We start from the raw sequence: 17906 nt of genomic DNA on the forward strand, positions 1-17906 counted from the left end.
TCAGATCTTTATAATCAATGACGTACAGGTTGCGATACCAAATACCAGGTGTGTTTTTGATTAACAGTTATCATAGAAGTAACATGACAAGAATGTAATATATAAATCTAATATAACATTTATTTGCCAAAACGATATCGGTGTTTCATCAGTTAATGAAAATAAAAAGCCTTTCTATTTATTATTATTATTATTATTATTATTATTATTATTATTATTATTATTATCCATCCACCCATCCATTTTCTTGACCGCTTATTCCTCACAAGGGTCGCGGGGGGTGCTGGCGCCTATCTCAGCTGGCTCTGGGCAGTAGGCGAGGGACACCCTGGACTGGTTGCCAGCCAATCGCAGCATTATTATTATTATTATTATTATTATTATTATTATTATTATTATTATTATTATTATTATTATTATTATTATTGCACCACAGTGGATTAGTGGTTAGCACGTACCACGCTTACTGCCCCAAGTCAGCTGGGATAGGCTCCAGCACCCCCCGTGACCCTTTTGAGGAATAAGCGGTTCAGAAAATGAATGGATGGATAGATATTATTATTATTATTATTATTATTATTATTATTATTATTATTATTATTATTATTATTATTATTATTATTCATCCATCCATCCATTTACTCGACCGCTTATTCCGCACAAGGGTCGCGGGGGTGCTGGAGCCTATCTCAGTTGGCTTTGGGCAGTAGGCAACCCTGGAATGGTTGCCAGCCAATCGCTATTATTATTATTATTATTATTATTATTATTATTATTATTATTATTATTATTATTAATAATAATAATAATAATAATAATAATATCATTGTGTAACATCCAAATGCATGCATAATAGATAAATTATTTAAAAAACACGACAATATATTTATTTAAAAAACACTACAGTATATTTGACTGCCAAACGTTATAAAAAAAACAAAAAACAAAAAAACAGTGCCAGCCGATTTAGAGCATTTTAACTTATCTTTCAAGTCAAAAATAATATTGTTTGCCTTTACTACATATACAATGTGGCTACTAAATGAAAGATCACATTCCATTCATCGGAATTTTACTAATCATTATTAATCGTCGTTGGCAGTCAAAGAGTTTTAAGAAGGTTAGTCATCAGTGACTTGTAATGCAAACCTAGAGAGCAGAGCCTTAGGGGGACAGTGCGGTTAAAATGACTGCACCTGATTCATTTCAGGGTCTTATTTAATTAACAGATTAACAAGCATTATGCACTACAGTTCAAATGCATGCGAGCATAATTAGAGATAGATCTATTTTTAAACATACACATTTCACAGTTGTGAAGTGTGCAATGGACATTGCACTCATCTCAGATGTCAGTGAGAATATTGACAAACTGACAGATGGATGCATCTCTGCATTACATGCATGACTGGAGATAATGATGCATATTGTGAAAATATGTGACACTCTATGTCTTGCAGGGATTTGGTGTCAACAAATTGTTCCGTGGGATAAGTATAGGGGTCTGCGAGTAAAAAATGTCATTATTTCTAAGTCAATGGAACGGGAACCTTGTCAAGCAGACTTCTACAATTAAGGACTCAATAAGATTTTACAGTACTTTGAAAGCTGTCTTTGAGAATAAGGCCAAGAGGGCTCTTAAAAAAATCAGATGTAGTGCCTGTCAAAGGAGTCCATTATGAGTGGGCCCACAGTCTTCAACAGCACTATATATCATGGCCATGAAAAATGGTTAAGTGACCATTTTATAGCGAGCCTGGAATACACAACTGGAGCCTGTTGTAAGGAGAGACCATTTAATTTGGAAGTAAAAAAAAAAAAGTGCTTCTCAAAAATTATTGCAAAACTTCAAAATATAGATTAGATGCCATCTTTAACACTGGAGTTAACCTTTAATTTCTTTGGAGGTTGTTCTGTTCTTTTTTGTTCCAATTTACATTATCCATCTCTTCAATTTGTCACCAATTTCCACCTGTTTTTAAATAACACAGGCCTGAGTTTATTTAAAATAAATTATGTTGAACAATAATTTAAAAGCAGTAGCGGCATGGTGGATGAGTGGTTAGCCTGTCCACCTCCCAGTTCTGAGGTCTTCGGTTCAAGTCCAGGCTCCTTCCTTCCTGGGTGGAGTTTGCATGTTTTCCCGTGGGTCTTCTCTGGGTGGGTGTTCTGGTCTCCTCCCACATTCCAAAAACATATATGGCAAGTTAATTGGGTGCTCCAAATTGTCCCTAGGTGTGCTTGTGAGTGTGGATGGTTGTTCGTCTCTGTGTGCCCTGCCATTGGCTGGCAACCAGTCCAGGGTGTCCCCCTCCTACTGCCCAGAGCCAGCTGAGATAGGTGCCAGCACCCCCTGCGACCCTTGTGAGTAATAAGCGGTCAAGAAAATGGATGGATGGATAATTTTGTGTTTGTGTTTTTGTTGGCTTGGTTTTAGTTAGATTGTTGTTGTCATGTTCCAGTCAGCATTGATGGTGTGCCACCACAAGCAACTTGCACTTGGCCCAGATACTCCAATGAAGTGGTCCTTTAGTGGCCCACATCTGGAATCCACATTGTGGGCCACATAAGGCCATAGCTTGCCCGACTGTGGCCCTACGCTGGGCCAGACAACTGGTGCCGGATATCAGCCTTAATTCAACTTTAACTAAGACACTTCATTCATGTGCCATATTTGACCCACATTAAAAAAAAATAAAAATCATTTCAGTATTATTCAAATGGGGACAAATCAGGGTTCAGTGCCTTGCTCAAGGACACTTCAACATGGTCACCAAGGGTGAGGATTGAACCAACAACCTTGCAGATGGTTGACAACCATTCTGCCACTGAGTCATCCCAGTCCAAATAAAATCTGTCACTAGTTTCAACATTCGGATGGACACCACACTGATCAATACTCCCGTTTTTAATTGTTTATTTTATTTATTTTTATTTTTTCTGCAAGCAATGAAAAGGTGAAAGAAATGACAGCAAAATTCAATTTTGAACAATGGGTGTGAGAATATGTGCTCTTAAATACTGTAGTTAGTATATTGCTACTGTATTGCATGAATGTTTGTTACATAACAGTAATCCTTTTGGTTCTTTGATGCTTTGATTCTTTTATGTCTTCTTCCACACTGGCAGACAAGGCTTTGGAGTTATTCCTCCATAAATATAATATATATATTATCTTAATTATCTTATTTGTTGATCCTAAAGATACTGGAAATACTCTGCCAACACAGTGATTCAAAAGGTTTGATGAATGCTGTTCACATATTTTTGAATGAATCGCATTAGCTAGCTACCCTGCGTGGTTAGACGTGGTCTGAGCAGGTGTTAGGTTTAGATCGACTTTCTTCCACCAAAAGTCACTTCGCCAGGCACATCTTCAAGATACTCCTTGTGCTGCGCTGGCCCGTCCAGCTCGAGGAGACCGCAGTCTTCCAAATTAGCAAACGTGCAGCAAGCCTGGTGTTGTTAAAAATGAGTTGAAGTTAAATCCACCAGCATTTGTGCCACCATGCAGGTGCACAGTCTGTGAAAATAGTCCAAGATTTCAAGGAAGCACTTTCAAGTCAAAGCAAAAAAAGATGTATATATAAATAACTACAAAATAATAAAGTACTGAATATTAATAAAATGTATTGTGTTTGTGTAACTTGGCTGCACTGTTTTGCTTGCATTTACATTCCATTTTATTTTGGTCTCTTTGGATAGATAGCAGACACTCTTCTGCGTCAGGGGTTACGCGGGTTGGAAATCTCAGTCAAGATGTTCCAGTCACTCTTTTTTTTTCCACTGGGCTCTGCTCACCCCCGGTGCAACTGCAATGCACAAGGCCACAGTAGTAAAACAAAACAAAAGTCTCCCACTTCGTATCAACTATGAATTCTTGGCAACTTAACTGATGCTTTCGGTAGCTATGGAAACCTACTAGAATGCCTCTCTAGCCCCCACCCCTGTCTCTCGTGCTTGCTCCATCCCCACCTCTCTCTCTCTCTCTCTCTCTCTCTCTCTCTCTCTCTCTCTCTCTCTCTCTCTCTCTCTCTCTCTCTCTCTCTCTTTCTTCCCCAATCCCGCCCACCTTCCCTCCCTCCCTCCCTCTTTCACTCAGTCCCATGCCAAATCTGTTTAGGCTACTTTGCGCATGTACTGCCGGTCAAAGCGATCATAGCATCGACTCCCAAGATGGCGAAAGCACGTCTGGCTTGGCTCCTGACTCTCCTCTCAACTCACTGTAAGTACAAAAATCAATACAGCATACTCACATTTGTTCCTTTTAGTCACCGGAAAGCATGTCACTTAAGAACAGCTACTTCTGACCCTGTTTGGTCGTGATTTGAGTTCAGTGGTAGACATGAAAGGGATCCCGTCTTAGAAGGTTCGTTCAACAATATAAACTCATACCAGACGGACGAACCTCTTTGATCTCTTTTAGAGGCTGTATGACTTTGTGTCTTAACGAAATATGACAAAAATGGTCATTTTGGTACAATTTACTAACAGAATACGAAGTAAGCATGTCGAGTGGTTTTAAGCTGCTTTGACCAGTTCATTAAAACCATCGTTTCCTCGCAGACTACCGTTTCGTCGTATTATGCATTTATGTATGCCCGTGTTTGCATTGCGTGCGCACCCCATCGCGTTTTGCTGACTTTTCCGAAAAGTTTCCGTCTTTTAAGTTCAAAGGACGCTTCAGTACTTGTGAATTAAACATGATTCGTGGACGTGCCGTTAACTATTTAGCGTGGCTGTGGGGCCGCCGCGATGTTCGAAGTAGTGATGCGAGATAACGGTTTTTCCTGCCGGCTGAATAAAGCAGGCAGTCCGCGGGAGGAGTCAGGCCATGCAGCGTCCTCTGCACCCTCCTTTCACCGCACTCGTATGTGAACTCTTTGAAAGTGCAACCCCAACCGAACGGCCGAACAGAATCGGCTCTGTTAATCGCCGTTTTCTCAGCATACAGCTGGAAGTGATGAACACACACCTGTGGAGGGGAGCGCTGAGTTTAAACAGAACGGTTCGCACCATAACAAATGAGGAGTCTCATCGACCTGTTTCGAAAGATTACTGGAAACTAATATTCTCAGTAGCCTCGTGGGTTTTAATGACTCATCGTTAAATGAGCCACTTGTCGTGGTACGTGTTCACTGCTGTGCTTCCTTTTGGCAATCAGGGTTGTTTATGTGACCTTTTTTCTTCGAGCCTGATTTTAGTGGTGGCCAAGCACGCAAATCAGCAACAGGTTCGTGTATTATTATTTTTTTATATATAGGCTATATACAATTACCAAATGAAGTAATTTGTGTAGAGTAGTTAAGTGCCCCCAATAAGGACAATGCCAAAAATTGTATTTTTAAATATTTGATTAAACACTGATTTGCACTTAGTTTTCCTTCCTGGTGGATAGGCCTACATAGCAGTAAAAACTACCATGATTTGGCATGAATTGCGTTTCTCTGCCTTAACCTTTGGACACAAGTTTGGAGGAACAGTGGACCAAAATAGCAATCAAAAGTTCACGTGTATAAATGGTTTAATCTTAATCACAGTGCAGCCTTTTTTAAAAAAAAATATATATTTTGTGGCTGCACACATGAGAGAGATAAAGGGATAAAAGACATGAAATAGATGAAAGACATGAAATGGTTGAAAGAGTAGATTTCTTGTTGCTGTGTAAAGTTTTGTGTGCAGAGGAAAAGAGACTCGCAAAATAAGTTAGTAATTCACAATTGAATTTATAGTATACTGTATAACATGAGGCTATGGGGTGTTAGTCAGTACTTTTGATAGCGTTTCCCCCAAGTAAATCTGTGACAAGGCATGGCAAGAGCACAATTGACATTTTCAGAGGGAGCAGTGAGCTGGTGAAGATTTAAGAATTTCTTTTGTCTTGCTTGGACAGGGGCTTAGCCATGTGGTCAACTGGCTCAGAGCCAGCATTGCCTGTGTCTTTAGAAACAGCATTAATCTGGCTAAATTGAAGCTAGCTAAAGGCTGTGTTGTGAAATACTAATAGCCACTGATAGGCCATGATAATACCACTAATTGAAATGCATTTATTTTTGGAGTCACACTGCTTCAAATGTTGCTTTCACATGGTTGCATTTTTCTTCAGGTCACCCAATCTGTTATATTAGTGTGTTATGAGATGTGCCTTTTATTTGTAAGTTGCATTTGCAATCTATGGACTGCTATCCTCTTAATGGTCACATAGCCACTATATTCCAAGTGAATGCTAAAGCCAATGTGACTGAACATAGCTACAAATATCATTCTCGTCATCTGTCAATGGAGCCGAAGACACAGGCCATTGTTATTTTAAGTGCACATGCTTACAGCAGACTTTCCAATCTGACCTAATGGAATGCATTGACATTTTACATTGTTCGCTTCATCTGAGCAGTTTCATTTTTTTCTTCTCTTATTCCAAAGAAAAGCATCTACTCTCACTATCCTTGCCAAGAGTGGAGCAAAATATGTGAGATCCTGGAAGATGCTCAAAGTGGATTAGTATTGATCAAATACAAACTTTGACTCTTGTCTATAGCATGGGTGTCAAACATAAGGCCCGCGGGCTGGATCAGGCCCACAAATGGGTTTAATCCGGCCCGCGAGATGATTTTGTAAAGAAAAAAAAAAAAAAATTGTAATGTCGGACTAATTAATCAGCCGGCCACAGTCAAACATATAAATTTGTAATTTCACAAGCAGCTCTCAGATGAGCAATGCAAGTTGTACGGGGAATCTTTGTCCTGGATGTCATTATACCACACACAATTAAACTACGGTTTATTTATTTTTTATTTTTTGTAATCATACACCGACATAAATCAATTACTGGTAACATTATATTATACATGATAAGGATTAACATCCTTATAACAACATTAACTGCGCCACGCAATGCATTCTGGGAACAATATATATGCAAAACCGGTCGATTTAACACGTCCGGAACGTATACCGTAAGTAAGTATTGCCGCGTTCCATTTGCATTCGTGTTATTTTTCAGAACAATATATATGATTACAGTTGAGCTCCGTAATTTACGGCAGGTCCACATAATTTTGCATTTAATTGACAACAATTGACAACAAAAGTTTTATAGCGTTATTTTCCCGATGCGGCCCACTTTATAATATATTTTTCTCCATGCGGCCCCTAAACTAACATGAGTTTGACACCCCTGGTCGATAGGAAACACCTAAGTTTTCCTATTATTTTAATAATTTGACTCAAGCGGTTGTGACTAGCATGGTGGAGCATAATTACACTTAGATAAGCATTTAATTATATTCTATCTATGACTATCTGTATTTCCACTCATGGATAACAATTAAGTCCTATTGGAGCCATCTCTTTATCTGAGTGATAAGATAAGTTAGGGAGCTGTCCATTAGATGGTTGTTTGTATGTACTCCACTGATAAGCCATTTCATCACTCGACAGAGATTTAGACCCTCTGAAACCTACACATAACTGTGGTCCTCTTCGGATGCCACTACTCAAGCACACTCTTAAAACGTTTGTCTGAAATAATGCCTTAAAACATTTGTCTAAAATAATATCAAAGGTCGATGCTTCGCTCATTGTTTGGCATGTGTAGTGCAGCCGTTTGGCGAGACAGGAGTCAATATCCCCTAAGCTAACTGCTGATAGTCGCTCCCTTAGGAGCAGTATGTTGTCAGATGTTTCCTGACGCACCCAAAGCTTGTGAGCAAATGTTTGGAGGACACACTGAATGGCACGTAATGCCCGCTATGGGCAAGTCACATACAGTCTGACATTTCACTGTAAAGAGAGTAATGGACAAGCAGTATCAGGCAGCAGACAAACAGAAGTCCCTTGATGCTCTCTGCATTTGTTTGTTACAAGTCAGGAGTTATTCATATCAGAAACCGCTGAGTGAGAGTCGGCTCTGGCATATTGACATTTTGCTCTCGGCTCAGATGTCACAGCGAGAAAGGAATGATTTTTGGGGACTTATCATTTCAGAGTACTGCTCACTCAAATTTTTACAAAGTTGCTGATTGATGATTTGTGACTGGTCATATACCTTACAGGCTGTCATAAATATTGTTCTATAGACTATTGTGGCCCTGACACAGTATAAAGTCAATGCCGCACATGGCTGCTTACTCTGGAATTGCCTGAAACAGCTGAGCAGGAGTGGGTGGAGGTGTTTCAAGCAGTGGCATGGTCAGGCGTCACCAGAAATATCTACAGCGTCCCTCCCAAACCTGAGTGTCCATGCAAGCAAATGTAACATTCCAAATAGATAAAACATGGAGCCTGAAAACCTCCTCTATTATGTGTAACAATCTTAGCCACCTGTTTGCCTGAAAGATAAAAGGCAGCCCTGTTGATGAGTTTGCTTATATATAAAGGAGGGATAGCTGTGAAGAAAGCTCAGGCATGTTGCCAGATGAAGGCATTTGGAAAACATGTTCGGTGTGATCATGAACCATCCTGAGGCACAAATCAATGTTAACTTGACATAGACAAGGATCCGCCGTGTCCTGCTTTTATTACAATACTGAATTCACTGTAACATATAGCAGATGTTTATGTTGAAAAGCACCGCTTGTACAAAGTTATACAAAAAGTATTCATTTTAGTCTTTGTTGAGCTGTACGATGACCTCTTAGGAGACAATTGCCCTCCTGGCAAGCTTGCCTGTCATTTTTCCTTTCACCGTCGGTATTTATCTCTCTATGCTGATTCCATTTGTTTTGGGGTTTTTGTCTTTTTTGTCTTTCATAGAACCAATCAAAGCATTTGCAAATGGAGTTGGCAATGTAGCCACTCACCATACAGTTGTGCTTGAAAGTTTACATAAACTTATGAGCACACTATATCCTCCTGTCTACCAGGAAAAAAATAAAATGTCCAGTCATGTTTATTTTGATATTCCCCAGTCTTTGTGAAGTAATTGGAATACTGCAAAATAAATGTTTGGAGAAAAAAAAGTTTTTAATTTTACTCTATGATGTATCCACTAGAGAGGACATTTTTTAAAACTTAAATGCTAGGCTCAAATACAGTTAAAATAATTCAAACTATACTTTGTGTTCTTAAGAGTCTGATAAAAAAAAAAAAACATGCCAACAACATTAAAAGCCTAAATTTGTTCAATAAAAAGTGTTATGCAGTACATTTACTTTTCCTCTTCCCTAAAAAGTGCTTGCACTGAGGGAAGCCATTTTTCTTTTATGATGCAACCAAAGGTAGCAAAGCCCCACCCCTACACATTTGGTATCATTGGAAAGCTCTGAATGTCCTCTATAGAGCACAAAATTAGTTAATTCAATCGTATGCACTGGGTGGGAGATATTCAGGTTTAAAAAGGTCCACTACAGAGGACAAATTTGAATTGCTGGTAGTCAGGAGGATATGTGCCCCAACAAATTAATGCTAGAATCATCATCTGGATGCTAGAAGAAACTAAATACAGCAAGATATTTCAGTGCATGAGAAAAAGCCTTAATGCCCATAAAATACAAAATACTATTGCTGTGGCATTATAGAAGTTGACATGTGGAGATGTGCATGTGAATTTTGGTGACGATTCATAGCGTTATTGTGTCATTATTAAGCAATGTTTTGCTTTTGTACACAGTTTACACATTTTACAGTTGTGCTCAATAGTTTACCTACCCCAAGGGTAGGTAACCTTTCAAGTACAACTGTAGTGTTAACTCAAAGCAATGGGATTTTATTTCTACAAAACTGTGAAATGTGTTTGTTACATTTCCAGTCTCAGTGTGCTCTCATGTCAGTTGTTTTTATAGTTAAGGAGGGACGTTGCTGTGGATTGTTAATGTAATCTGACATATTTAGATTAGTCATTCATGCTCACATATTCACCTTGGCCTAAACGCGGTCATGTTCCAAAAATGGCACAAGCCGGTACCTGTTTCAAATTTCAAGAAGACCAGCATGTCAAAAAAGCCATAACACAATGACCATGTTTACATGGAGTCATGTAATCTGATTAGAATGAATCCAAATGGCCAAACGGAATGAAAATGCTCCATATAAAGTCCTCAATCAGAATGAAATTGCTGAATCCAAATGGAATTTCAATCGGATTGACAGAGGTTCCTTTTGCCAATCTGAACAAGCATCATGTGAACAGTTTAATCGGGTATGCGCATGCTCTATTTTGATGTAAATGCATACTTGTGATGTCATCCTTTCCGTCCATTGAAATGGCAGCATCTTGTTTTGGGAACTTGTTCTTTTTTTAATCAAGATATTGTTTCAAGTCTTAAAACTATCACAGCTACTGTGCTAAATGACAAATTGCTCATCTTAATAAATCGGGATCGATTTCCGCCGGTCTCATGGCTGCCGTGGGACTGATCAGATTAATGGACCGGAACATGTAACGGAAGATCGGAATGGATCACATCACATGTAAACAGGTGACCACAGTTCTTTAATCGGAATGATTTCAATCAGAACGCCAAAAAAAGTCTCTCTCCATGTAAACGTGGCCATTTTAATGACAAATTTTAAAGATATCAGTGGTTATGACCAAAAAAAAGAACGTTTCCTGTTTAGAATAAGAATTTCGAATGATCGCTCCTGCCCAGTAAGCACACTGGCACTATAGCGATTTTGTTTCAACACAACATATGCTGTAATTGTTCAATATTTCTGCAATTGGATCATCATGGCTGTGTCCTAATCTCCACCCACACTATATTGTAGTACAATATATAGTGCCCGCATTCTGTTTGGCGATTCGGACAGCCAGCTCACTACTTAGTGCTCATCGCATATCACATGACCACCTTACGTGTCATTATGCACCGGCGAATAAATCTCTGACTGTTTATTGTCAATGATGTTTTAAAATTGTAGTTTATTTTCTTTGTTGCGCACATTTTCTGAAACAAATTATGTATGTACGTAGAATGTATCGCTTTGATTCTCATGCTTGCTCTCACACCGTTTTATTTCATCCTCGCAATCCATCTATATTAAAGGGTTGAGTGACCATCGATGGCTCACTACTTTTTCATTGAGTGCATTGTGGGTAATTTTGAGTGAACTACTTTTTTTTTTTTTTTTTTTTTTTTTTTACATTGGGGGACCCCTACAAAATGACATGACCCCTAAATAGTGCCCTATATGGGGAGCAATGCGCAGATTCGGACATAGACCATGACAATAGGCAGGCAACTACAGCACACAAATTACTTTGTTTGATGATATTTATCGGGGGTCACATGTTCCCTTCACGGGAGAAGCACAGTATTCCTGCTTGTGTGTTTGCTGGATACTTGACAGTACATCAATCGGTCAAATGAGACCACCACTGATCAAACATTGGGAAGCTGCCGGTTAGTAAACCAATTAGCACTTTCATTAAGACAAGACTGAGGCAATGAACTATAGGGAGCTTAGCCAGTGTTGCCCTGAAAGACTTTCACACTAGCAGCCATAAACAGATAATGGCACTGGAGTCATCTTTTGTTTACCAGGCTGTAGGGGCAATTATTGCCTAAAAATAGCTGCAAGGTAGACCTCTGACAAGCTCAGGTGTTTGTCACAAGTTTATTCCAAACCAATGGGTGCACCTGGAAATGGGGTCTTTGATAATACTTCTGGAAAATGACTTCTCTCAAACAACATCCATCCATTCATTTTCTATGTTGCTAATTGTCATTACGGTCGTGTGTGTGCGTATGGGGGTGGGTGCGTGTGTGTGTTCTTGTACATATTACATTGTGAGGAGCAAAATACGTCTTTATCCAACAGAGTGGGGACATTTTGTGAAGCGAGGACATTTTGGCCGGTCCTCACTTCTCAAGACCTCTTTTTAACGGTCAAGACTTGGTTTTAGAGTTTAGGTTTGAATTGGGTTATGGTTGGGGTTAGGGTAAGAGTTAGGGTTAGGCAATCAGTTGTGATGGGTAAGGTTAGGGTAAGGGTCTAAGAAATGCATTATTTCAATGGATGTCCTCACAAAGATATATGTACAAGATGCGTGTGTGTGTGTGTGTGTGTGTGTGTGTGTGTGTGTGTGTGTGTGTGTGTGTGTGTGTTCTTGTACATAATACATAGTGAGGACCAAAATACGTCTTTATCCAACAGAATGAGGACATTTTTGTGAAGTGAGGACATTTTGGCCGGTCCTCACTTTGCAAGACCTCTTTTTGAAGGTCAAGACTTGGTTTTAGAGTTTAGGTTTGAATTGGGTTATGGTTGGGGTTAGGGTAAGGGTTAGGTTTAGGCAATCATTTTTGATGGTTGCGGTTAGGGTAAGGCTCTAGGAAATGCATTATGTCAATGGATGTCCTCACAAAGATATATGTACAAGGATGCGTGTGTGTGTGTGTGTGTGTGTGTGTGTGTGTGTGTGTGTGTGTGTGTGTGTGTGTGTGTGTGTGTGTGTGTGTGTGTGTGTTGGAGGCTACCAACTTCGGGATAGAGGAGGGGGTAGATCCTGCCTGGTCTGGTCTAGTATAGACTAGGGGTGGGCAATCTTGCAAAAATTGAATATCACAATTTTTTAATTATAAGATCACAATTTCGATTTTATCATGATTTTTTTTAAATTAATATGAAATAAAAATTAAATTAGAGTATTGAATAAATACTAGGGTATTAAAGGGATAGTTCGGCTTTTTTGACATGAATCTCTATTTCATCCTCACCTCCAGTGTGTTCGATCAGCACTGACTTACCCTTGACAGTGTTCTGTGACACGAGTTCTGGTCCGGTGTTGGACGAGAGGAAAATAGTCCAGCAAGCTGGCTGGGGTCACGGAAATAAAGGGTTTTTCTTCCAAAACAATTTGTGTTCAAAAGAGTGATACATTTGCATCATTAAACTCCTTTTCTGAAAAACAAGTCAGAAGCCATTACCACCAGGCACTACTTTTCTGTTCGTTAGTATCACTGCGCGGCGCCCCGCATGCAGCTGATAGACGCGCACTAATCTACAAGTTGTTTGTCTTTTCGACGGCGGAAGGCACAACTTTCAGCTGTCTGCTGTGCGTCTATCAACTGTCTGATCAGACGATTCCACAGAAATGACAGATCGTGAGCCCCACGTTTCGTTTAACGATCTAATATCGTAATATCGCCCACCCCTAGTATAGACAAACATAAACAACCATTTTCACTTAGATCTTCCTGTAAACAAATTCAAACATGTTAATGACAAATCCAGAATTCAGAAGAAAAACAACACAGATATTAATGACCCTGCAAACTTATTAAAAATGTTGATGACAAAAACTAACACTGATGGCCAGATGTCATTTGTCTTTTATGGCCTTTGATCATAACAATCAGACATCGAGTGCATGCTGTGACAACCGTATTAATTTCGATGGATCATGTAGAATATATCGCTTCTTTGCAACATCATCAAGCTACATTTTTCATAATAGTAATAAGAGAGAGATCCTGAGGGGTCGAAATTATATGTTCAAAGCATCATTGCTGACTTCATTGCACAAATGAATGACTAAGTACATCCACACTTGGCAATGACGGTGTAGTTCAGTGCTTGGGGTAAAGCATGATGCACAAATCTTTGTGCCCATTTAAATGAGTTATTAGCGATGTGTTTGCGTGCATGTGTTGTGTGTGTCCAAGAGTATAATAAGGCCACACTTAGCACTACTTTGTAACACTAACTCAAGTCCACGTTGCGAGCAGAATAGGTCACAAGTATTGAAACCTCAGTGTACAGCTGAGTAATAATTATGCCAATAATTACAATTTGGTTCTTGTGGCAGTACGTAACGAGTTGGACATTATCTCCAACGTGATGAGAAACCAGATGCCAGCTTCTATTTATGGTAAAAGATGCACTGTAGAGCACATGATCGCATATGATCGAAGCGTTGAGCAACGGACGATAGCTTGCTATAAACAAGTGATTCTCATACTGCTTGACACAGGACAGTAACTAGGGAGGTGTGTGACCTGTTTTTTTTGGGGGGGGGTTTTTGTTTTTATGTAGCAGGACAAACTCTAGTTTTGACCCTGACTCATTTTGGTGTGTGAGTCACAATAACAAATCACTCACACCAGGAAATCTGTGCCATGTTTGAGTACGCTTGAATCCTAAAGTCTGGTGCATTTTGCGAGTAGTTCACTCTACAAGGGAATGTTGTTGATTTTCTTTCACATTACATCGTGTTCCCCAATTCAGCGTTTTTGTTACAAATCTCCAATTCATGATTCATGTTTCAAGTGGGATTAAATTAAAGTGAAATATAAAATCAACAGTTACTATAAATTTGCAGATTCAAGAATGACCATCGCCCCCTGCCCTCGCAGAGCGTATTTGGCTTTTGATGATGTATAGGTTGGATGTGTACGGATGAACGTTCATACTGCTGATGCATTGGATGTGTGTATTATCCACATACGAAAGAGGCCCAGGTCAGATTTGACAAAATCTTCACACTGCAAGAAAAACCTGATAATTGTCGCATATTGGAAAAAAAAAAAAAAAAAAGAAAAGCGGAATTGAGCTACAGTGAGAACATATCTTCTGTAATGATAAGTTTGGACAGGGGTTGGACTGAATTTGGTTGTTGATTTCCATGATGTGAATTGCTTAATAGTGAAGCCAACTGCTCTGAGACAGAATTGTATCTTTCCCTTGTACTATTGTTACTTTGGTCAAATGATTAAAATATTCAAGAAAATTAGACCATTTAGCCCCTCAAGCTGTTGTTGTTGTTATCTTTTTTATTTTTTTCTATTTTATTTTTTTTAAACCATTTCAATCTTCTGGAAAGACAAAACACTGTATTCATAGACTTGTTAAATAGAACAGGAATAAATACAGATGAAATAGTTGATAGCTTGCAGCATTAATGGACTTTCTTGATTCTGTTCGAAAACATCACCTGTATATGAATGGCCTGTGCCTTTTAGGCAGTGATGGGGCTCATGCACAAGTAGAAGCTCAGATGTACTTCACACACACACTCACACACAGGGCTGTTGCCACGTGTGTATGTGAGCGCATACTTTGGGGTAAGTAAGTGCCTCAAATAGTTGTGAGGATGCCAGGCATAGGCCATGCGTTAGTAGCATGGTGGCTGGCCTCTGTCTGAGCTCCAATAGAATGTGGGGCTTTGCATGTGGGCCTGCTCTCTTTCTGTGTCAGAAACCAAAAGTGAAATAGAAGCTATTTGGGTGGGTTTCACCAGCCTATGTTTATCAGTTTATCATGTGTCATCACTGTAATTAATAACTCTTGAGTTGTCCAGATTTCAGCTCTATATAGAACTTAACTGGAAGAACAGAAAGAAGGAACTGAGCACTAAATAGTGAACATTCTACATCTGTGTGAAGGGATTTCATGACTTTTATTGCATTTTTTATGTTTGTTGTAAAGGTTGTAATTGTGGTTATTACAAAACAATTCCAAACATTAACCTTCATTTCCTGAAATCTTCAGCAATTGTCCAAATGACCAACGTTATCACGTATGCCATTTCCTCTGTCTTCATCAGACTTCAACATGAATTCCACGGTCATTAGCAAAGCGTAAACATATGACCTTAAAAAGCTGGTCTAGAGCAGGGAGATGCTTCCTCTGAGAGCCATAATTATCACAGCACATTAGTATCATGGACCTCCCAAGACTTAAAATATTCATTACGTGCCATACAGCTTCAAATATAATTAGTCACTGTACACTCGTGATGTTTTGAAAAGTTTTAGTTTACAAGTTTTGCACTTTGTTACTATCAGAAGTTTAAGTCACTACTTATCTAGCCTTATGTTTTGTTAACTTGAACAAATCATAGATAAAATAAATAAAAAAAAGAATTCTTTATCGCTCACTTTCACTCCCTTCACTGCACTGGTAATGTGTGCCAAATCGAGTTTCCATGTAAACTGAAAATTATATGATTGATCAAAAGTGCTGAAAAACTGCTCTTGGATCACTGTTCTTCATGTTTGCCTTTTTTTTATGAGATGTTGTCAGCTTTACAAAGAGTACAGAGATGAGTGATATTTAGTTGAGAAAATTCCTAAATAATAAAGGATCCTACAGCAGAAAAAAAGTAACTTATTGAGTAAATAAACAGGAGAAATCACAAGAATAAGGCAATTTAGCAGAAAGGTTAACTTTTTGAGGCATGTACAACAACTGAGATTGCGTGTGTGCTTTTTGTGGAAAATGAATCACAGAGAAAAACAACCTGCTGCCTACACCTACATTCTCTGCTCCCCACATCAAAGTTAAACCCTGTGTTTCACAGTTACTGTTTTTCTTGCGCATGCTGGTTTGACACGGAAGAATTGGATGGTTTTATTAGCTTTCAACCTGACTTTTATTGAATCTGTATTTGTGCTGCTGATGGATGTGTCGAAAAAGCCTCCATACGGCCATTATAATGAATACCCATCCACCCTCCTTCAGCAACCCAACAGTCCCTCCACAAGGTTTACTCGTACAGAACTGAGCAACTAGTTTTAGCTCTTATTATCAACATAGCGATAGATCATTTGTGTCAACATCTTTGGCCAACTTCTTTCGGTTGAGCGTGTCTGTGGTAATGTTCCGCTGTAAGAGGAGAATCCATGATTTTCTCGGATCTAAACTGAATGTCCAAGTCCCAACTGAGTCAGTGATGCTTCGAAGGAACGTGAGCTCATGTTTGTGCATTTTAGTGTTAGTCATGGCTTATGAGGGCTGGGCGTGTTGAGCACACTCTCAAAGAATTCTATGCAGTCAGAATATTCCTTGCAGGCCCATCCCACTGGCTTGTGACGCATTGCTAACAGATGGGATTCTACACACTGTCATGAAGGTGCTCGACAACTAACCACTTATTTTTCTAAACAGACTTTTTGTTTCTACTGTAATTTAAAGTGGAAGTCTACCTCAAAATATTCTTGACAATAGAATGGCGTATGTGCCCCAACTAGTCTAAACATGGCATTCTGATAAGATTATTGTTTCTGGAATATGAGTTAAGCAGCAAAATTCACCCATTTTTATCCAACTCAGAGGGCGGCCATTTTGCCACTTGCAATCAACTTTTGAAAATGACATCACAGTTGCTCATCGCTAGGGTTGCCAACTTTCTCATCCCGAAATAAGGGACAGGTGCACGGCACGGTGCCATGGTGGTGTGAGCATGATGTATGAAATCAGTGTATATTCTGATTAGATTCGAAATGCACAAAGGTTGTACATTCATTCCCTTTAATCCTTACTGCAGGCCATCATTATGTAACCTCATACAAAACCTCAAAGAAACCACAATTTGCCTCTTTACCTAAAAAAAAAAAATTATAATAATAAAAAACCAGGTGCAAAAAAAAAGAAATGCAAAAGAGGAGCGTCACTCACCAAATTTACTTTTTCCATGGATACTTGTAACAGCAGTATTTTCTTTCTTACAGGTTTATCCATTCTCTCTTCCTAACCGACCGGACAACACTACTTATCATTATTATTATTACTATTATTACTATTATTATTATTATTATTATTATTATTATTATATATATATATATATATATATATATATATATATATATATATATATATATATTTTATTTATTTTTTTTTTAGCAGCTAGCCACTTGCTCAGTAAAAGCCGCTACAACAAATGCACGTGACGATGCCTGATGCCTGTGATTGGCTGCCGTTTTAGCTAATCTAGGACCTGTAGAGTGTGGTTTGCTGTGTTAAGCGCTGATTGCGAAACTTGCCAGCAAGCTAAATTCTCGCAGTGTTTGTTCATAAATAGTATGAGAATACATCTTGTATTGCTCCCGCTGATACGTTCGAAGCTGACGTATTAACGTATTAAGATTGGCGTTTAGAGTGTAGGCGACATGAAGCTGTGATGAAACCAGGAAGTGCCCCTCTCTCTCTCTCGTTGCCTCTCTTTCGTTGTCTCGCTCTCGCTC

At 39.0% G+C, this 17906-nt stretch overlaps 1 protein-coding gene across 1 annotated transcript in view; it reads left to right on the forward strand.

The window, feature by feature from the left end:
• The first annotated feature begins 4097 nt into the window (after positions 1 to 4097).
• Positions 4098 to 17906, forward strand: part of jam3b (junctional adhesion molecule 3b) — a 53171-nt gene continuing 39362 nt past the window's right edge. Inside the window, exon 1 of the mRNA XM_077505116.1 lies at positions 4098 to 4225. Within this exon, the coding sequence (XP_077361242.1) occupies positions 4177 to 4225 (49 nt within the window). The 5' untranslated portion in view covers positions 4098 to 4176. The remainder of the gene's footprint in view (positions 4226 to 17906) is intronic.

Source organism: Festucalex cinctus, chromosome 18 (genome assembly GCF_051991245.1).
Source record: "Festucalex cinctus isolate MCC-2025b chromosome 18, RoL_Fcin_1.0, whole genome shotgun sequence".
In the NCBI taxonomy this organism is placed as follows: Eukaryota; Metazoa; Chordata; class Actinopteri; order Syngnathiformes; family Syngnathidae; genus Festucalex; species Festucalex cinctus.